The 22,439-nt window shown below is 43.1% G+C and overlaps 1 protein-coding gene across 2 annotated transcripts in view; it reads right to left on the bottom strand.

Annotated features, from left to right (window-relative positions):
• LOC110501720 (calcium-dependent secretion activator 2) overlaps positions 1-22,439 on the bottom strand; it is a 265,033-nt gene that overhangs the window by 25,235 nt on the left and 217,359 nt on the right. For both annotated transcript variants that reach the window (XM_036952033.1, XM_036952031.1), the window contains 4 exons: positions 22,256-22,403; positions 4,334-4,408; positions 3,908-3,991; positions 3,766-3,798 (listed from right to left, as the gene is read on the bottom strand). In XM_036952033.1, coding sequence (XP_036807928.1) covers positions 3,766-3,798; positions 3,908-3,991; positions 4,334-4,408; positions 22,256-22,403 — 340 coding nt within the window. The remainder of the gene's footprint in view (positions 1-3,765; positions 3,799-3,907; positions 3,992-4,333; positions 4,409-22,255; positions 22,404-22,439) is intronic.

The following is a 22,439-nucleotide window of genomic DNA, read 5'->3' as shown; positions in this document are numbered from 1 at the left end:
ACTGACCCAGTGGGGTAACTAGCCTCTGTGTGTGTGGCATTACCTTCGGTTGAGGTAGTTATTAGAGCTGGGAGCAAGTCAACAGGGGTCAACTGTACCCAGTCAGCTTTGCCGTGACAGAGGTGATTCTGACGTGACAGGGATGACCCTGATGTGTCAGAGGTGGTCTTGACCCTGACTCACTGTCATGTGACTACTCTAAAAATAACAGCTTTCCCACTTGGCGTAGTCACCCACTGTCTAGGTCACAGACAGGATTTGTTTGAACTTTGTAAGATGTAATTGTAATTCAATTCATGACCCTACACTGATAAACGATTAGTAGAGTAAAATAATCACATATTATTTCAAATTTTAGCAGACGCTCTTATCCAGAGTGACTTACAGTAGTGAGTATATACAGTTTCCATACTTTTTCCAATTGGTCCCCAGTGGGAATTGAACACACAACTCTGGCGTTGCAAGCGCCATGCTCTAGCAACTGGGCCACACGATGTATGTGACCCAACATTGATAAAAACTTAAATCAAACCCTGTACAAATACAACTACATTCAACCCAGCAAAGCATCATACTATCCTGTATATTTCAAAGAAAGATGTTGTTCATTCATTGTCACATAACTGGGGTCCATTGTTTTTGGTTTAAATAGTTTTTATTTCCTGAAAAATAAATGCTCCCTTAAAAAGGATTGAACCGACCACAAATGTGTTTGCAGCTACCATCATTTATGTGATTTTGCCGCTTAGTTGGATAAAGACGCTGGAGGGGAAAACCTGAGGCACACAATAGTAAATGGTGCTGAGGACTCACCTCTGCTCATGCATCCAAATAGATATTTGTTGCTTGACTGAATGGCTTATTTTCAGTTGCCTAGCAGCAAAACAGCCATCCTAAAATGTGTTAAAAATAAATACTGATTGACTCTCAAATCCATAAACTCATATTCCCCTCAAAATATCCCTACATTTCCTCTATAAAACACATTTCACTGAAATAAAACAATGAGACAATGAGTAGAGCTTCTTTATAGATCACATTTTCCTTTGTGATCCATGATGTTCCTACATTAATAAAATAGGGCATCCAATACAGTGTGTAGCAATATGTTTCTCACAAAGAAATGTATTTCATACTGTAAAAATGATGTAACACAAAGTGACATGAATGTATTTAATCAAAGGTTACATTCAGTTCACAGTAATTCATATGGACCTTTGATGAGCTGTACTTCAGTGTCACAGGGGTTAAAGTACAATAAGGGTGAGGAGGGTGAGATGCGAGGTCAAGGGGGGGGTTGGGCATGATGATGATTGACAGGGCTGTCAAAAAACTGTAATCCAGTGGGTGGAGATGTTAAATCCGCCACTTCCTGCGCTGCAGTGAGTGACAGTATGAATTGGACAGGTGTGGGGCTGTGTGTGTGTGTGTGTATCAGGATTATTGGGAGAATATCACTGTCCCCCCACTGCCCCACCTCACACCCCCAAGGCAGGGACCTCTCTATTCCTCTCTTTCTATCCCCCTTTCCATCTCTTTCAGTAGCTCTCTCCTTCTCTCCCTCTGTGACAAGGTGACAAAGCAGTGTGACAGGGAAGCATGGTAGAGATACAGACAGAGGCCAGGTTCCAACACTGCTACAGTCCAGATTGGGGCCTCGCACAAAATACACACCGGTCGCCCTCTGTCACGCTTTGCCCTCTTTCAAAGAACAAACTTTAGTTCTGTACTTGACTTGTAGCCAAACACGCTAGACACATACCCGCACACACACACACACACACACACACACACACACACACACACACACACACACACACACACACACACACACACACTGTTCCAGACCGTCAACAATCTAGTGTGAAATGGAATCATGTCAAAGGGAAGGATTAAGAGAAAAGTGGAGGTGGTGGAGATAGACAGAGGGTGTGGGAGTGCAGAAGAGGGTGAAGGAGGAGAGGAAATGTGGAGCCAGGCCAAGTGGTGGCTGAATGAGAGGTGTACAGTTAGGGTGAGGCAGCCCGGTTAACCTGATGGGGATAAGCGCTGGGAGCTGTGAAGACAAAAGAGAGAGAGAGGGGACAAAAATGTGTTGCTGTTAATTATACACTGCCAGTTCGGTTTCCTACCCTGGATCGGTTTCCCCCAGGTGCAGTTGGGTGTGTGTGTGTGCGCTCGCGAGCGTGTGCATGTGCGTGAACCAGTAGGGTGCACTGCCAACACGGGGCCCTTGAACAGCAGTCTTCACAAAAAAGGAAGGGAGGGACCGAAAAGAGTTTCCTGCTAAAGGCCCCAGCGACACAACCCTCCTCTTCTCTTTAGCCCACCTGTAACCAGGGGCGTAGCAGCTTTCGGTTCCCTCCACACAAAAGCACAAGGTGGAGGTCACATTCTAATTTCAGGTGAAGGGAGGAGGAGGAGAGGAGATTTGACAGGCTCAGAGCTCTGGGAAAAAGTGCCAATAGGACACGTGGGATTTGCTGAGTCAAGGACAGGCGGGAAGGGGGAGGACTGAAGAGAACCACACAAAGGTTTGGCAAAAGGCTTTTGCGAGGCTCTGGCTTGGCTGTCTTTATCAAACGTTTACAGGCTACTCATGGATTCTGAAAAGCGTGTGCTTGGTTATCATAGAGTGAAACCACCTCTTGCTTTGGGTTAAGAGTAAGATTTGTGGACCGAAACAGAACTAAACCCAGCCCACGATGGTGAATGGACTGAATCTTGAACAGGGCAAAGCTTTTGATAGCTTAAGAACAATTAACCTTCTACTGCAGCAGGCTAAATCAGGGTCACACAGAGTGTTTTTCTTGGTAGTCTTAAATAAATCTACTTTGAAACAAAAGTATACACCTCACACCCATGGTTAACACCAGCTGCCGCTGGTGGAATGTTATTAATATTTTTTATAATTTTGTAATTAATAAACATTATTTAAAAACTCTTGACGGAAATCCAGTGTTTCTATGTCAAACGATTTGGTTATATTTCAGTCTTCTGTTATCTTTTTTTTTAAGCCATAGCAGGACGGGCTCATTGTAATGGCTGGAATGGAATTAATGCAACGGTATCAAACACAGCAAACATATGGAAACTACATGTTTGACTCTGTTCCATTTATTCTATTCCATCCATTACAATGAGCATGTCCTCCTATAGCTCCTCCCACCAGCCTCCCCTGCATTCCACCCATGAGGCCACTAGGTCATTTGACTGCAGGAAAGGGCTACGTGTCTAAACTGACCAAGTAATGACACCCTGGCCCAAATTTGAACAACCTACAACATTCTACTTTAGCTTTACAATCCCTGACCACTGGAGAGTAGGCGTAATGTGCATGTCCTTCAGTATGTGTTGTTGCGTCTCTCTTTTGGTAATTGGAGGCCTTCCTCATCGCTGTTTGTCATTTTTCTGTCTGCTGATATAGAGCTCCTGCTCCCTGCCATGGCGCTGTCACTCATTAGTGTTGCCGTGGCGAGTGGTGACCATCCATGACCGACACCTTGGAGAATCGCTCCAAAAAGTTTTCATTAGAGAACTGTGGCAATAATTAGCCCCGCACGCCGCCTCAACCTTGAACGCTCTGACACACAACGGTGGTACGAGGTGAAACGTTAAATTGATGACAAATCTTGAACAATATGATCCCCCTCAATGTCAGCTTTCGTTCTGAGCGATGTTTCTTTTAGACAGAAATAAATTGTGCAAACAGGTTCATATGAGAAAGTAAGACATCTTTAGAAATGAAGGAGAAATAATACTCACTGGCACATCCACATACTTGGCAGCCGCTTTCACCTTCGAGGCAAAGGAAAGACACAAAAATGTTCAACTGAGCAGATTTGGTTGTAACAAATAAAGCGTCGCTTTTGTTCGCACTGAATGCACTGAAAGCGCTGCTACTTACCGTGAAAGAGAAGATCGAAGAAAATAACGTCCCTTCGTCATATCTGGAGAGCTTGGAGAGAACGGCGTCTAGAGGTTCAGCAAACTCCAGGGGAGAAGACAATCAGACATGTTAGTTTGCCATTTGTAAAGGAATATGGGGCATGAGTGCACAGCCTGAATGACTTTCTCCTGTTCAAATGATCTGTGTTCCTGTCATCGTTTAATTAGAACATATTCTATCATATTTTACATAGAATATGAAAATAAAAAGCAGGTGTAATAAAACCGGGTAAGGTTAGGATCAAGTTGCTGTAGAATGGAGAAGGAATGATAAAGTGATTCTTAGCAAAACGGACATTTGATTTGAGGTGGGCTGACATATACTGCATCTATAGGGAGGATGTTGTCATTGAGCCTGTGGAGGATGTGCAGTAACATACTGTACCTTTGAGACCAGGGAGGAAATCATGTCTTTAAACGTGTCATCGATCAGGTCGTCGATTTTCGAATGGTACTGTTGCTGGGAAGATGGTAAGGAAACAAACAAACAAGCATTTTAAAAATCTATGAGGAAGATAAGGTGAAAATGATTCCTTCATCCTGTCACGCACGCACAAACACACAAGGCACGCATGGACGACCACACTCTCTCCCCTTCTCTCTACCCCGCCTCCCCACCCCAAACATTCAGCAGAGAAAATCTTCCCATGTAGTGCCGCTGAGTTAAGCAGCTAATAGGGCCATTATGTGGTTGAATGGCATTCCCGCTCTCGTTGGAAGGCAAAGGAATTCGAAGGATACTTTTTGTGCTTCCCCACAATTAGAGCAGCCTTGTGTTTCTCTAAAGCACCGGTCCAGCTGCGGGGACCAAAGACTCTCACTAGATTCAATTAATCCGCCATTTCATGTCTCATAACCCCCATATTCATGGCTTTTTTCCCCTCCCCAAAAAACCAATGGCGCAGCCAGAAAGAGGTATTGATAGAAAAGAGTAAGAAAGAGAGAGATGGAGGGAGACGGTGGAGAGAAGAGGGAGGGAGAACCTCCATTTGCAGCGTTGAATGGCTGGCTGCCTTCGACGCTCGCACAGCAGCCAGAGAGTTCATCTCTTAGCGACAATGCCCTTTCACGGTGCGTCTAAAGAACACCCAAATTAAAAATTTCAATCAACAAAGCCCGCAGATCAGTGACAAATTGAGGGTGCATGGAGGTCACTATCGGCAGCCCTAATTTTCTTTTCACCTTTTTCTCCATCCCACGAAATGGCAGCTTCTTTCATAAACTGAATTTCAAGCGAATCTTAAGGACTTTTTTTTACCTCAATTAACATTGCTGTGTTTTCTTTCTGTTTTACAGAGGGGGCCTAATTGTGAGGTCCTTCTTCTCATTAGAGAATATTAAATTGTGAGGTTTTTGCCATGTGTGCATCACACCCAAAAGAACAATAATGTATTTTAAAAAACATTTAACTGGTAGCAAACCACTAAGAGTCACTTCCGCCAGTTTTTTTTCTTCCAAGGCCCGACTGACATGTTCAAATGCAAGTGCCTCATTCCAATGACAATAACTACAGCAACAACAACATAGTCAACAACTGATCATTCCTTAGACATAACAATCCTGGGGATAAATTGGTATACAGCAACACAGTCCTAATTCGCAGAGATGCTTTTGATGAAGATATTCAATCATACGCTGGGGAATGATTAAGTGGAAAATCACAAAGGAGGACATTTTTGGTCTCGCAAAAGTTTATGACGACTCCTCCATTCAGTGGTTTGAATGGGAAGTATGATGAAGCAGGCAATGGCAGACACCATTCAATGCACAAGCATCTGAAATGCCAGGATCTCTTTTGTGTCGATCGAAAGCGAGCACTCTGGCACAGACTGCTATACCCAAAGACATTCTCTGGTGAATGTGCGACAGAATGTTAGGATGTAGTTCACATTGAGGTCCCTTTGAGACAAGTCAGAAGTTACACAAATTGCTTAATGCATTTACAAGGATCAGAGGGAACTTACATGTGTGTGTGTGTGTGTGTGTGGGGGGGGGGGGGGGGGGTGTTCTACAAAGCTACATAATTTAGCTATTTGATTATGGATTTTAGGATCACTTTAGTTCTAAAAACATATAAAAAATATTATTTGATGAACATTGAATTTGGCCTTACTGCTTTTAGCCCATAGAAACACATTGAATAACAGATTCATACATGGGAAAACAGATAAAAATAAATCAAAAGGAAGTTTGTTTTAAAGTGTTTGTCCTAATTCTGAGAGATGTAGGATTTTATGAGATTTTTTTCAGGAATTTTAATTGATTATTTACCCATATTTAACCCCTTTTTTTTGGTTGCACAAAACTACTATATATACTGTACTTCCATGATTTATTAAAACGGGTCCCGGGTCCTGGTCTTCAGACAAGTCCGACATGTACATGTTCTTGAGAGTCTCACCTTTCCATAGAGGGTCATATTAGTGTGTAGCCCAAACTGTTCGGACGCTACAGACGTTTTTGTAAGAAGAACGATTTTTGGGACGTCTCATGGTCTGATAAACATTGCTATAGCTTGGCTTGGGATAGCTTGGGATTTTCTTATTATGCTAATTAGATTTCCATTCATTTCCATTCACTAAGCCTAAAGCATTTAGTTTTCGCAGATTTTTGTTGTTGTTGATGAAAACATTGATTATAGAGTAACTTTCATGAATAAATACAGTTCAAGTTGCAAGTTTACCCAAATACATTTAAACTCAGTTTTTCACAATCCCTGACATTTAATCCTAGTAAAAATTCCCTGTTTTAGGTCAGTTAGGATCACCACTTTATTTTAAGAATGTGAAATGTCGGAATAGTAGAGAAAATGATTTATTTCAGCTTTTATTTCTTACATCACATTCCCAGTGGGTCAGAAGTTTACATACACTCAATTAGCATTTGGTAGCATTGCCTGTAAATTGTTTAACTTGGGTCAAACGTTTCGGGTAGCCTTCCACAAGCTTCCCACAATAAGTTGGGTGAATTTTGGCCCATTCCTCTTGACAGAGCTGGTGTAACTGAGTCAGGTTTGGAGGCCTCCTTGCTCGCACACGCATTTTTAGTTCTGCCCACAAATTTTCAATAGGATCGAGGTCAGGGCTTTGTGATGGCCACTCCAACCTTGACTTTGTTGTCCTGAAGCCATTTTGCCACAACTTTGGAAGTATGCTCGGGGTCATTGTCCATTTGGAAGACCCATTTGCGACCAAGCTTTAACTTCCTGACTGATGTCTTGAGATTTTGCTTCGATATATCCACATAATTTCCCCGCCTCATGATGCCATCTATTTTGTGAAGTGCACCAGTCCCTCCTGCCGCAAAGCAGCCCAACAACATAATGCTGCCACCCCCGTGCTTCACAATTTGGATGGTGTTCTTCAGCTTGCAAGCTTCCTTTTTTCCCTCCAAACATAATGATGGTCATTATGGCCAAACAGTTCTGATCTTGTTTCATCAGACCAGAGGACAAAAAGTACAATCTTTGTCCCCATGTGCAGTTGCAAACTGTAGTCTGGCTTTTTAATGGCGGTTTTGGAGCAGTGGCTTCTTCCTTGCTGAGCGGCCCTTCAGGTTATGTTGATATAGGACTTGTTTTACAGTGGATATATATACTTTTGTACCTGTGTCCCCCAGCATCTTCACAAGGTCCTTTGCTGTTGCTCTGGGATTCATTTGCAATTTTTTCATGAAAGTGCGTTCATCTCTAGGAGACAAAACACATCTTCTTCCTGAGCGGTATGACGGCTGCATGGTCCCATGGTGTTTATACTTGCGTACTATTGTTTGTACAGATGAGTGTGCTACCTTCAGGCATTTGGAAATTGCTCCCAAGGATGCACCAGACTTGGGGAGGTCTACAATAATTTTTCTGAGGTCTTGGCTGATTTCTTTTGATTTTTCCCATGATGTCAAGCAAAGAGGCACTGAGTTTGAAGGTAGGCCTTGAACTACATCCACAGGTGCACCTCCAATTGACTCAAATGATGTCAATTAGCCTATCAGAAGCTTCTAAAGCATGACATCATTTTCTGGAATTTTCCAAGCTGTTTAAGGGCACAGTCAACTTAGTGTATGTTAACTTCTGACCCACAGGAATTGTGATACAGTGATTTATAAGTGAAATAATCTGTCTGTAAACAATTGTTAGAAAAATTACTTGTGTCATGCACAAAGTAGATGTCTTAACCGACTTGCCAAAACTATAGTTTGTTAACAAGAAATTTGTGGAGTGGTTGAAAAAGGAGTTTTAATGACTCCAATCTAAGTGTATGTAAACTTCCAACTTCAACTGTAGATAACGACTTGGGGCTAGCTATTGTAAGTTCAGAGTCACTCGCCTCAACAGTCTGTGTGTGCTGGAGGCAAGTGAAAGGTCAGGAGAGAAGAGGGAGTGTGGTGAGGGTACCTGTACCAGACAGAGGGAGACGGGCCAGGGCAGACGGTGAACAGATCGCCAAGTGGAATCCAAGAAGCCTGTGCAGCAGGCAACGGGAGTAGGTGTCACACCCACTCGGGAGAAGCTTTGATTTCTGAAGGCAGATTTCTGCCTCTGGATGGTCTTTGAACAGGGCTTCAAAGGGGGCTTCAAAGACCCCTGCCACTTGTTGGGCCCATAGACCCCTGCCACTTGTTGGGCCCATAGACCCTTGCCACTTGTTGGACCCAAATGCCTCGCCACCTCTCACTTCACACCTCAGTGCTAATTGAAGTTGTATCTGGTCTGTCCTAGCAAGCCTGGCAGCCTTAACTCAGCATGCAGTCCCCATAAAAGGAACATATTACATTGTAATGTACTTTATTTTTATTCTTGGATTTCAAAATAGCATCAGACCAAACACTACTCACTCAGTTCCAGGTTGGATGGTGTCCTCAGGTCTCTGCTGTTTGTTTGCTAGAGCACCCTCCGTATATATTGGAAAAAGGAATCCTTGGTAGCAGTAATCCCTCCAGGTAATTTTGGCCAAAATTAGGTAATAAGTTTGGAGTTTTGATCTGGAGTGAAGGCTATGCTGTGGAGGGTAGCATCCTGCATATGTCCCTGCCGAAAAATTGAAGTTTATCTAACTCTAAATCTATCCTTTTGTAAAAAAACATGTTGAAAAATGTGAGAGCTTACATGCAGCTGTGTGTGTGTGTCTCTCTCTCATCAAGGTGAAGTATTTAATTACACTTTGGATGGTGTATTAATACACCCAGTCACTACAAAGATACAGGCGTCCTTCCTAACTCAGTTACTGGAGAGGAAGGAAACCGCAAGGGATTTCACCATGAGGCCAACAGATACTGAGTTTGGTATCTGGAAGTTTATTAGGAACCCCATTAGCTATTACGAAAGCAGCAGCTACTCTTCCTCGAGTCCACACCAAACATGAAACAAGACATATTACAGAACATTAATAGACAAGAACAGTTCAAGGACAAAACTACATAAGGTACCAGTCAAAAGTTTGGACACACCTACTTATTCAATTTTTTTACATTTAAAACTATTTTCTACATTGTAGAATAATAGTGAAGACATCAAAACTATGAAATAACACATATGGAATCATGTAGTAACCAAAAAAGTGTTAAACAAATATATTTGAGGTTCTTCAAAGTAGCCACCCTTTTCCTTGTTGACAGCTTTGCACACTCTTGGCATTATCTCAACCATTAACAGATGTGCCATCTTAAAAGTTAATTTGTGTACTTTCTTTCCTTATTATGGCGCTTGAGCCAAGATAGCCCTATTTGGTAAAAGACCAAGTCCATATTATGGCAAGAACAGCTAAAGAAAGCAAAGAGAAATGACAGTCCATCATTACTTGAAGGTCAGTCAATCCGGAATATGTCAAGAACTTTGAACATTTCTTCTACTGCAGTCGCAAAAACCATCAAGCGCTATGATGACGTTGGCTCTCATGAGGACCCAGAGTTACCTCTGCTGCAGAGAATAAGTTAATTAGAGTTAGCAGCCTCAGAAATTTCAGCCCAAATACATGCCTCACAACTAACAGACACATCTCAACATCAACTGTTCAGAGGAGACTGCGTGAATCAGGCCTTCATGGTCGAATTGCAGCAAAAAAACACGACTAAAGGACACCAATGAGTAGAAGAGACTTGCTTGGGCCAAGAAACACGAGCAATGGACATGAGCCTGGTGTAAATCTGTCCTTTGGCCTGATGAGTCCAATTTGTTTTAATTATGGTTCCAACCACTGTGTCTTTGTGAGATGCCCAGTAGGTGAATGGATGATCTCCACATGTGTGGTTCCCACCGTGAAGCATGGAGGAGTAGGTGTGATGGTGTGCGGGTGCTTTGCTGGTGACTCTTTCAGAGATTTATTTAGAATTCAAGGCACACTTAACCAGAATGGCTACCACAGCATTCTGCAGCGATACGACATCCCATCTGGTTTGCGCTTAGTGGGACTATCATTTGTTTTTCAACAGGATAATGACCCAACACACCTCCAGGGTATGTAAGGGCTATTTGACCAAGAAGGAGAGCGATGGAGTGCTGCGATGGAGTGCTGCGTCAGATGACCTGGCCTCCACAATCCCCCGACTTCAACCCAATTGAGATGGTTTGGGATGAGTTGGACCGCAGAGTGAAGGAAAAGCAACCAACAAGTGCTCAGCATATGTGGCAACTCCTTCAAGACTGTTGGAAAGATATTCCTCACAAAGCCGGTTGAGACAATGCCAAGAGTATGCAAAGCTGTCATATAAAATATATTTTGATTTGTTTAACACTTTTTTTGGATACTACATGATTCCATATGTGTTATTTCATAGTTTTGTAGAAAATAGTCAAAATAAAGAAAAACCATTGAATGAGTAGGTGTGTCCAAACTTTTAATTGGTACTGTACATTTAGAAATTGCAGAGTTAGCCTACATATTAATACACACACACAAAAAATCTAGGTCGATTAAAAACCTCTTGGTGTTAGGGGGCAGTATTTTCATTTTTGGGAAAAAAACGTTCCCGTTTTAAACAGGATATTTTGTCAGGAAAAGATGCTAGAATATGCATATAATTGACAGCTTTGGATAGAAAACACTCTAACGTTTCCAAAACTGTAAATATATTGTCTGTGAGTATAACAGAACTGTTGTTGCAGGCGAAAGCCTGAGAAAAATCCAATCCGGAAGTGCCCCAGGTTTTGAAAGCGCTGCGTTCCAATGACTCCCTATTCAGCTGTGAATGTACCATCAACGAGCTTACGCTTTCTACGTATTCCTCAAGGTGTCTACAGCATTGTGACGTAGTTTTACGCATTTCTGTTGAAGAATAGCCGTAGGCGGCCACATTGCATAAGTGGTCACATGGTGGCTCCGAGAGAGATTCTCGTAAAATACAGAGGTAGCCATTACTCCAATCGGTCCTAGTGAAAAACGAATTGTCCGGTGGCCTCCCGGGTGGCGCAGTGGTTAAGGACTGCTGTACTGTTCGCGCCCAGGCTCTGTCGTAACCGGCCGCGACCGGGAGGTCCGTGGGGCGACGCACAATTGGCCTAGCGTCGTCCGGGTTAGGGAGGGTTTGGTCGGTAGGGATGTCCTTGTCTCATCGCGCACCAGCGACTCCTGTGGCGGGCCGGGCGCAGTGCGCGCTAACCAAGGTTGCCAGATGCACGGTGTAGCCTCCGACACATTGGTGCGGCTGGCTTCCGGGTTGGATGCGCGCTGTGTTAAGAAGCAGTGCGGCTGGTTGGGTTGTGTATCGGAGGAGGCATGACATTCAACCGTCGTCTCTCCCGAGCCCGTACAGGAGTTGTAGCGATGAGACAAGATAGTAGCTATTACAACAATTGGATACCACGAAATTGGGGAGAAAAAGGGGTAAAACCTAATTGAGAGTAAATATTTTATTTTTTTTAAAACAAAAAAAAAACTAATTGTCCCGACGGATATATTATCGAATAGATATTAGAAAAACACCTTGAGGATGGATTCTAAAGAACGTTTGCCATGTTTCTGTCGATATTATGGAGCGAATTTGGAATATTTTTCGGCGTTGTGGTGACCGTAATTTCCGGGCGATTTCTCAGCCAAACGTGAAGAACAAACGGAGCTATTTCGCCTACAAAAATAATATTTTGGGAAAAAATTAACTTTGGCTGTCTACCTGGGAGTCTCGTGAGTGAAAACATCCCAAGTTCATTAAAGGTAAACGATTTAATTTGATTGCTTTTCTGATTTCCGTGACAAGGTTGCCTGCTGCTAGCAAGGCATAATGCTATGCTAGGCTATGATAAACTTACACAAATGCTTGTCTAGCGTTGGCTGTAAAGCATATTTAGAAAATCTGAGATCACAGGGTGATTAACAAAAGGCTAAGCTGTGTTCCAATATATTTCACTTGTGATTTTCATGAATAGGAATATTTTCTAGGAAGATTTATGTCCGTTGTGTTATGCTAATTAGTGTCAGATGATGACAACGGTCCCATTCACGGGATGGGGTGTCCCTACAGAGGCATTGTGCAGTGAGGAGTGCTGCTTGATCTCTGTTTTTTTAAACCAGGTTTGCTGGTTTTCCCTTCATTCCTTAAAATTAAATTATTGATCCTGGCTTCATAATACAGTTTTCTTTTTGTTGAGTTTAGTCACCTCATTTCTCAATTTGCAGTTAATCAGCCAGTCAGGTGCATGTTTATCAATAATTGGAAGAAGCAATTTCATAGATTCATCAAGTGCATAGTCTGAATGCTCACAAATATTAATAACAAATATTTTTTAAATCATCCACATAAGAGTCACAACAAAATCTTACGCACTACTTTAGGCCCAGCTTTTGGAACTTTGACTTTAGCCACTATATCGCGATCCCTGCATCCAAGTTGAATGGCTGTCATAGGAGAAAACGGATAAAATAGAGGATGGATCAACAACATTTCATTTTTTTTTAGAAACACGGTGGCTAGGAATAACTCCCTAGAAAGGCAGGAACCTAGGAAGAAACCTAGAGAAGAACCAGGCTCTGAGGGGTGGCCAGTCCTCTTCTGGCTGTGCCGGGTGGAGATTATAAGAGAACATGGCCATTAAGACCAGATTGTTCTTCAAGATGTTCAAACGTTCATAGATGACCAGCAGGGTCAAATAATAATCACAGTGTTTGTAGAGGGTGCAACAGGTCAGTGCCTCAGGAATAAATGTCAGTTGGCTTTTCATAGCCAAGCATTCAGAGTTAGAGACAGCAGTTGCGGTAGAGAGAGAGAGAGACGAAAAACAGCAGGTCCGGGACAAGGTAGCACGTTCGGTGAACAGGTCAGGGTTCCATAGCCGCAGGCAGAACAGTTGAAACTGGAGCAGCAGCACGACCAGGTGGACTGGGGACAGCCAGAAGTCATCAGGCCAGGAAGTCCTGAGGCATGATCTTAGGGCTCAGGTCCTCCGGGAGGGGAGGGAGAGAGGGCAAGAGAGAGAATTAGAGGGAGCCTACTTAAATTCACACAGGACACCAGATGAGACAGGAGAATTACGCCAGATATAACAGACTGACCCTAGCCCCCCGGCACATAGACTATTGCAGCATAGGTACTGGACACTGTGGCCCCATCCGATGATACCCCCGGACAGGGCCAACCAGGCAGGATATAACCCCACCCACTTGCCAAAGCAAAGCCCCCACACCACTAGAGGGATATCAACAGACCACCAACTTACTACTCTAAGCCCAAGGGGGCGCAAAACCAGACAGGAAGGTCACGTCTGTGACTCAACCCACTCAAGTGACGGACCCCTCCTTGGGACGACATGGAAGAGCACTAGTAAGCGAGTGACTCAGCCCCCATAATAGGGTCAGAGGCAGAGAATCCCAGTGGAGAGAGGGGAGCCGGTCAGGCAGAGAATTCCAGTGGAGAGGGTAGCCGGCCAGGCAGAGACAGCAAGGGTGGTTCGTCTCTCAATTGCCGTGCCGTTCACCTTCGCACCACTGGGCCAGACTACACTCAATCATAGGACCTACTGAAGAGATGAGTCTTCAGCAAAGACTTAAAAGTTGCATCTCTCGCATGGATAGGCAGACCACTTCATAAAAATGTTGCTCTATAGGAGAAAGCCCTGCCTCCAGCTGTTTGCTTATAAATCTAGAGACAATAAGGAGGCCAGCGCCTTGTGACTGTAGCGTTCGTGTAGGTACAGTGCATTCTGAAAATATTCAGCCCCCTTGATTTTTTCCACATTTTGTTACACAACAGCCTTATTCTAAAATGGATTAAATTACATTTTTTCCACATAAATCTACACACAATGCCTAATGACAATGAGAAAACAGGTTTTTAGAATATATAATAAAAAAATACTTTATTTACATAAATATTCAGACCCATTACTAAGAGACTCGAAATTGAGCTCAGGTGCATTCTGTTTCCATGAATCATCCATGAGATGTTTGTACAACTTCATTGGTCCACCTGTGGTAAATTCAGTTGATTGGACATGATTTGGAAAGGCTATGTAAGGTCCCACAGTTGACAGTTAATGCCAGAGCAAAAACCAAGCCATGAGGTCGAAGGAATTGTCCGTAGAACTCCGAGACAGGATTGTGTCGAGGCACAGATCTGGGGATAGATACCAAAACATTTCTGCGGCATTAAAGGACCCGAAGAACAAAGTGGCCTCCATTATTCTTAAATGGAAGAAGTTTGGAACCACCAAGACTCTTCCTAGAGCTGGCGGCCCGGCTTACTGAGCAAAAAGGCCTTGGTCAGGGAGGTGACCAAGAACCCAATGGTCACTCTGACAGAGCTACAGAGCTCATGTGTGGAGATGGGAGCACCCTTGAGAAGGACAACCATCTCTGCAGCACTCCACCAATCAGACCTTTATGGTAGAGTGGCCAGACGGAAGTCACTCGTCAGTAAAAGGCACATTACATTCCACTTGGAATTTGCAAAAAGGCACCTAAAGGACTCTCAGAACATAAAAAAACAAGATTCTCTAGTATGATGAAACCAAGATTGAACTCTTTGTCCTGAATGCCAAGCTTCACTCTGGAGGAAACCTGGCACCATCCCTACGGTGAATCATGGTGGTGGCAGCATCATACTGTTGGGATTTCTTTCAGCAGCAGGGACTGGGAGACTAGTCAGGATCAAGTGAAAGATGAACAGAGACATGTACAGAGAGATCCTTGATGAAAAACTGCTCCAGAGTGCTCAGGACCTCAGACGGGAGCGAAGGTTCACCTTCCAACAGGTCAACGACCCTAAGCAGACAGCCAAGACAAAGCAGGGTTGGCTTAGGGACAAGTCTCTGAATGTCCTTGAGTGGTCCAGCCAGAGCCTGGACTTGAACCCAATCAAACATCTCTGGAGAGACCTGAAAATAGCTGTGCAACGAGTCTCCCCATCCAACCTGACAGAGCTTGAGAGGATCTGCAGAGAAGAATTGGTGAAACTCCCCAAATACAGGTGTGCCAAGCTTGTAGCGTCATACCCAAGAAGACCCAAGGCTGTAAATGCTGCCAAAGATGCTTCAACAAAGTATTGAGTAATGGGTCTGAAAACTTATGTAAACGTAATATTTTTTTTATTTTGTGCAAATGTGCAAAAATGTTTAAAAAAATATATATTTTAGAACAAGGCTGTAATGTAGCAAAACGTGGAAAAAGTCAAGGGGTATGAATACTTTCCGAATGCACTGCATATATACAGTACCAGTCAAAAATTTGGACACGCCTACTCATTCCAGGGTTTTCTTTATTTTCACTATATATTTTATATTTTTGATTATTCAAAGTAGCCACCCTTTGCCTTGATGACAGCTTTGAACACGCTTGGCATTCTCTCAACCAGCTTCATGAGTTAGTCACCAGGAATGTTTATCAAAAAGTCTTGAAGGAGTTCCCACATATGCTGAGCACTTGTTGGCTGCCTTTCCTTCACTCTGCGTTCAAACTCATCCCAAACCATTTAATTGGTTTGAGGTCGGGTGATTGTGGAGGCCCGGTCATCTGATGCAGCACTCCATCACTCTCCTTCTTGATCAAATAGCCCTTACACAGCCTGGAGGTGTGTTTTGGGTCATTGTCCTGTTAAAAAACAAATTATAGTCCCACTAAGCGCAAACCAGATGGGAATGCGTATCGCTGCAGAATGCTGTGGTAGACATGCTGGTTAAGTGTGCCTTAAATTCTAAATAAATCAATTGAGTGTCACCTGCAAAGCACCACAACACAATCTCAGTTGATGTTGAGATGTGTCTGTTACTTGAACTCTGTGCCTTTATTTGGGCAGCATTCTGAGGTGCAGTTAACTCTAATGAATTTATCCTCTGTAGCAGAGGTAACTCTGGTTCTATCTTTCCTGTGGAGGTCCTCATGAGAGCCAGTTTCATCATAGCGCTTGATGCTTTTTGCAACTGCACTTGAAGAATCATTCATCATTTGTCGGCATCGAGTAATTGTCTCATGCTCCCTCCCAGTTAGGGGGAGTGATGAGCTCTACAGCAGTCTCACAACTCAATCGCTGGTTGAAAACTGTTTTCTGACCCTCCCAAAAGATAGAATTTATAGATAATTGGCCCTCTTTCTGGGACTCACCCACAAACAGGACCAACCCTATTCTGCTGAGGAGTGACGGACTCCATCCTAGCTGGAGGGGTGCTCTCATCTTATCTATGAACATAGACCGGGCTCTAGCTCCACAATGGGATAGGGTGAAGGCCAGGCATCAGGATGTTAGCCAGCCTGCCATCTTAGTGGAGTCTGCCACTAGCACAGTCAGTGTAGTCAGCTCAGCTATCCCCATTGAGAAAGTGTCTGTGCCACGATCTAGGTTGGGCAAAACGAAACATGGCGGTGTTTGCCTTAGCAATCTCACTAGAATAAAGACCTCTTCTATTCCTGTAATTATTAAAAGAGATTGTGATATCTCACATCTCAAAATAGGGCTACTTAATGTTAGATCCCTCACTTCCAAGGCAGTTATAGTCAATGAACTAATCTTAATGTTGATGTGATTGGCCTGACTGAAACATGGCTTAAGCCTGATTAATTTACTGTGTTAAATGAGACCTTTTCTCCTGGTTACACGAGTGACAATATCCCCCGCACATCCCACAAAGGTGGAGGTGTTGCTAACATTTACGACAGCAAATTTCAATTTACAAAAATAAATGACTGCATTTTCATCTTTTGAACTTGTCATGAAATCTATGCAGCCTACTCAATCATTTTTTATAGCTACTGTTTACAGGCCTCCTGGGCCGTATACAGCGTTCCTCACTGAGTTCCTGAATTCCTATCGGACCTTGTAGTCATGGCAGATAAAATCACATTTTTGGTGACTTTAATATTCACATGGAAAAGTCCACAGACCCACTCCAAAAGGCTTTCAAAGCCATCATCAACTCAGTGGGTTTTGTCCAACATGTCTCCGGACCTACTCACTGCCACAGTTATACTCAGGACATAGTTTTGTCCCGTGGAATAAATATTGTGGATCTTAATGTTTTTCCTCATAATCCTGGACTATCGGACCACCATTTTATTATGTTTGCAATCGCAACAAATAATCTGCTCAGACCCCAACCAAGGAGCAACAAAAGCGGTGCTATAAATTCTCGGACAACCCAAAGATTCCTAGATGCCCTTCCAGACTCCCTCCACCTACTCAAGGACGTCAGAGTACAACAATTGGTTAACTATCTAACTGAGGAACTAAATTTTACCTTGTGTAATACTCTAGATGCAGTCGCACCCCTAAAACAAAAAACATTTTCATAAGAAACTAGCTCCCTGGTATACAGAAAATACCCAAGCCCAGAAGCAAGCTTCCAGAAGATTGGAACGGAAATGGTGCTACACCAAACTGGAAGTCTTCCGATTAGCTTGGAAAGACAGTACCGTGCAGCTTCGAAGAGCCCTCACTGCTGCTCGATTATCCTATTTTTCCAAATTAATTGAGGAGAATAAGAACAATCCAACATTTATTTTTGATACTGTTGCAAAGCCAACTAAAAAGCAGTATTCCCCAAGAGAGGATGGCTTTCACAGCAGTGATAAATTCATTAACTTCTTTGACGAAAAGATCATGATCATTAGAAAGCAAATTATGGACTCCTCTTTAAATCTGCGTATTTCTCAAAAGCTCAGTTGTCCTGAGTCTGCACAACACTGCCAGGACCTAGGATCAAGGGAGACACTCAAGTTTTTTTATATTTTATCTCTTGACACATTGATGAAAACAGTCAAGGCCTCTAAACCAAGCTACATACTGGATCCTATTCCAACTAAACTACTGAAAGAGCTGCTTCCTGTGCTTGGCCCTCCTATGTTGAACATAATAAACGCCTCTGTCTCCACCGGATGTGTACCAAACTCACTAAAAGTGGCAGTAATAGTCTCTCTTGAAAAAGCCAAAGCCAAAACTATCGGCCTGTATCGAATCTCCCATTTCTCTCAAAATGTTTTGAAAAAGCTGTTGCGCAGCAACTCACTGCCTTCCTGAAGACAAACAATGTATACAAAACTCTTCAGTCTGGTTTTAGACAACATCACAGCACAGAGACTGTACTTGTGAAGGTGGTAATTACCTTTTAATGGCGTCAGACCAAGGCTCTGCATCTGTCCTCGTGCTCTTAGACCTTAGTTTTGCTTTTTATACCATCGATCACCACAATCTTTTGGAGAGATTGGAAACCCAAATTGGTCTACACAAACAATTTCTGGCCTGGTTTAGATCTTATCTGTCGAAAAGATATCAGTTTGTCTCTGTGGATGGTTTGTCCTCTGACAAATCAACTGTAAATTTAGGTATTTCTCAAGGTTCCGTTTTTGGACCACTATTGTTTTCACTATATATTTTACCTCTTGGTGATGTCATTCGGAAACATAATGTTAACATTCCCCGCTATGTGGACGATACGCAGCTGTACATTTCGATGAAACATGGTGAAGCCCCGAGATTTGCCATCCCTGGAAACTTGTGTTTCAGACATAAGGAAGTTGATGGCGGCAAATGTCGGTAGCCTCTCAGTCCACCGGGCTTACTGTTACGGCTAGGGCAGATTTCAAGGTTTTACTGCCAACCTACAAAGCATTACATGCGCTTGTTCCTACCCATCTCTCCAATTTGGTCTTGCCGTAAACACCTACACGTACGTTACGGTCACAAGACGCAGGCCTCCTTATTGTTCCTAGAATTTCTAAGCAAACAGCTGGAGGCAGGGCTTTCTCCTATAGAGCTCCATTTTTATGGAATGGTCTGCCTATCCATGTGAGAGACACAGACTCCGTCTCGACCTTTAAATCATTATTGAAGACTAATCTCTTCAGTAGGTCCTATGATTGAGTAGTCTGGCCCAGGGGTGTGAAGGTGAATGGAAAGGCACTGGAGCGACGAACTGCCCTTACTGTCTCTGCCTGGCCAGTTCCCCTCTCTCCACTGGGATTCTCTACCTCTAACCCTATTAGGGGGCTGAGTCACTGGCTTACTCATGCTTTTCATTGCCGTCCCAAGGAGGAGTGCATCACTTGAGTGGGTTGAGTCACTTAAGTGATCTTCCTGTCTGGGTTGACGCCCCCCTCGGGTTCGTGTCTTCAAGGCCTATACTCGGCCTTGTCTCAGGGTAGTAAGTTGGTGGTTTGGAGATATCCCTCTAGTGGTGTGGGGGCTGTGCTTTGCAAAGTGGGTGGGGTTATATCCTGCCTGGTTGGCCCTGTCCGGGGGTATCGTTGGACGGGGCCACAGTGTCTCCCTGACCCTTCCTGTCTCAGCCTCCAGTATTTATGCTGCAATAGTTTATGTGTCGGGGGGCTAGTAAGACAGTCTTTCTCCTGTCTTATCCAGTGTCCTGTGTGAATGTATGTATGCTCCCTCTAACTCTCTCTCTCTCTTTCCCTCTTCTGTCAGAGGACCTGAGCCGTAGGACCATGCCTCAGGTCTACCTGGCCGATGACTCCTTGCTGTCCCCAGTCCACCTGGTCGTACTGCTGCTCCAGTTTCAACTGTTCTGCCTGCGGCTATGGAACCCTGACCTGTTCACCGGACGTGCTACCTTGTCCCGGACCTGCTGTTTTTCGTCTCTCTCTCTCTCTACCGCACCTGCTGTCTCTAACTCTGAATGCTTGGCTATGAAAAGCCAACTGACATTTATTCCTGAGGTACTGACCTGTTGCACCCTCTACAAACACTGTGATTATTATTTGACCCTGCTGGTCAACTATGAACGTTTGAACATCTTGAAGAACAATCTGGTCTTAATGGCCATGTTCTCTTATAATCTCCACCCGGCACAGCCAGAAGAGGACTGGCCACCCCTCAGAGCCTGGTTCCTCTCTAGGTTTCTTCCTAGGTTCCTGCCTTTCTAGGGAGTTTTTCCTAGCCACCGTGCTTCTACATCTGCATTGCTTGCTGTTTGGGGTTTTAGGCTGGGCTTCTGTATAGCACTTTGTGACATCGGCTGAAGTAAAAAGGGCTTCATAAATACATTTGATTGGTTGAACTTATTGGCTCAAACGCATTGAGAAGGAAATAAATTCCACAGATTAACTTTTAACAAGGCACACCTGTTAATTGAAATGTATTCCAGGTGACTACCTCATCAAGCTGGTAGAGCGAATGCTAAGAGTGTACAAAGCTGTCATCAAGGCAAAGGGAGGCTACTTTGAAGAATCTCAAATATAATTTATATTTTGATTTGTTTAACACTTTTCTGGTTACTATATGATTCCATATGTGTTATTTCATAGTTTTGATGTCTTCACTATTATTCTAAAATGTAGAAAGTGTGTGTGTTTGTTTGTTTGTTTGTTTGTTTGTTTGTTTTATGGGCCAGTTTCCAGGATCTCGATTAGACTTAAACATACTACTAAAAAGCATGCTTAAAGGAGAATTACCACTGAAAGTACTTTTTAGCCCAATACTTAATCTGTGTCAGGGACAACAGCCTTTGATATATCAGTATATGCTAACTTTATACATGTCAAAAGCAACTAATTTCAGTGGAAAAATTTGTGATAGGTATGATTTTGCACTGAAGAGTACACTTAAATGCAGAATTGTCTTTGTTAATAATAAATGCAGAAAACCTTGAAGAGTTTCACTACAACATCATTTGTTCTAACCAAGGCTTCTTAAAAAAAAATACACACAAAATAATTGAATAGCCTCCCGAGTGGCACAGCTCGCAATGTGCTAGAATTCCTTAGAAAAATTAATTTACAAGTAATCTTCATTTTAAGAAACAGGAATTTCATGTATATGATCCAAGGTGAGTGGATAAATATATATTTTATAGACATGTAGCTAGATCAAAAATAACAACATTTTCATCCGCTACGCTAAATCATCAATGGTTCAGACGCTGTATAGATAATGATCTTGAACTGTATTTTGCACAGGTGAAACAACACCTTATCACATCATAACCACATCAACTGTCGATAATTAATGCACTAACTCAATTAGTTCCAATCTAAATTGGAATCTGTAGAGCACACTGAGTGTACACACCTGAGTGTGTCTGTTCGGAAATGAATAAACATCCTCAGGGACTTGTGGAGCTGAAGGCTAAAAGGGACAGTGAGCTTAGCTCTCTGTAGAGACACTGTAAATGGTCGCTCGGTAGCGGAGGGTTAGCCTTTAGCACCGTGAAATGCTGTAATGGAGAGATTGAGCGCTCATTCAGAAGCATCGATTTAGAGCAGCCACTGCACTTTACCACTAATCTGGACAAGATATGAATGCTCCCATCGCAATGAATGTTTTAGCTGTCAAGGTAATATTACTGAATATGCCACAGACAAAGGGAAACACATGTTATTGAGTTCTTTAGGGAAACCCAGGCAAGGTAGGGAACAATATTTGCTTCTGTTGTTGTGGTAGGTTCAGTGTACTTATAGCTGATTAGGGCATGTAGGGTTTAAAAAAGCAAATGAGGCCCTGCCCATTCAGTATACCCAGTATACCCATTGTTTGCTACACTCAATAGTTGAATACCCAAATCAAATCAAAGTTTATTTGTCACGTGCGCCGAATACAACAGGTGTAGTAGACCTTACAGTGAAATGCGTACTTAACAACAGTGCAATTTTTAAGTAAAAAATTGGTATTAGGTAAACAATGGATATGTAAAGAAATCAAAAACAGTAAAATGACAGTGAAAATAACTGTAGCGAGGCTATATACAGGTGGTACTGGTACATGGTCAATGTGTGGGGGTTAGTCAGGCTAATTGAGGTAATCTGTACATATGAGGCAATATGTACATGTAAACAACCACGATTGACGTTAGTAGGGTTTGTGGTGGTTTTGCATGTATCGATGGAAATGTGTGGTCAGTTTGTGTGGGCAAAGAACAGAGAATAGCAGTTGAATGCGGTCGTACCTCTAGACCGGAGTCCAGCACACAGAGTTTGGAGCACTGCTTCTTGGCTTCAATGAGCACATTGAACATGGTGCATACCGACAACGGCACCCGGAAGTCTGTTGACTTGCTGGCCTTCTGCATCTTGGAGTCGAAAGCCGCTTTCGTTCTTTGGGTAAAAAATATAGTTTAATTTAGGTTTTAT

This window comes from Oncorhynchus mykiss, chromosome 2, assembly GCF_013265735.2.
Source record: "Oncorhynchus mykiss isolate Arlee chromosome 2, USDA_OmykA_1.1, whole genome shotgun sequence".
NCBI lineage: Eukaryota > Metazoa > Chordata > Actinopteri > Salmoniformes > Salmonidae > Oncorhynchus > Oncorhynchus mykiss.
The sequence above is the reverse complement of the archived record's forward strand: the minus strand, read 5'-3'. Positions and strand labels throughout refer to the sequence as shown.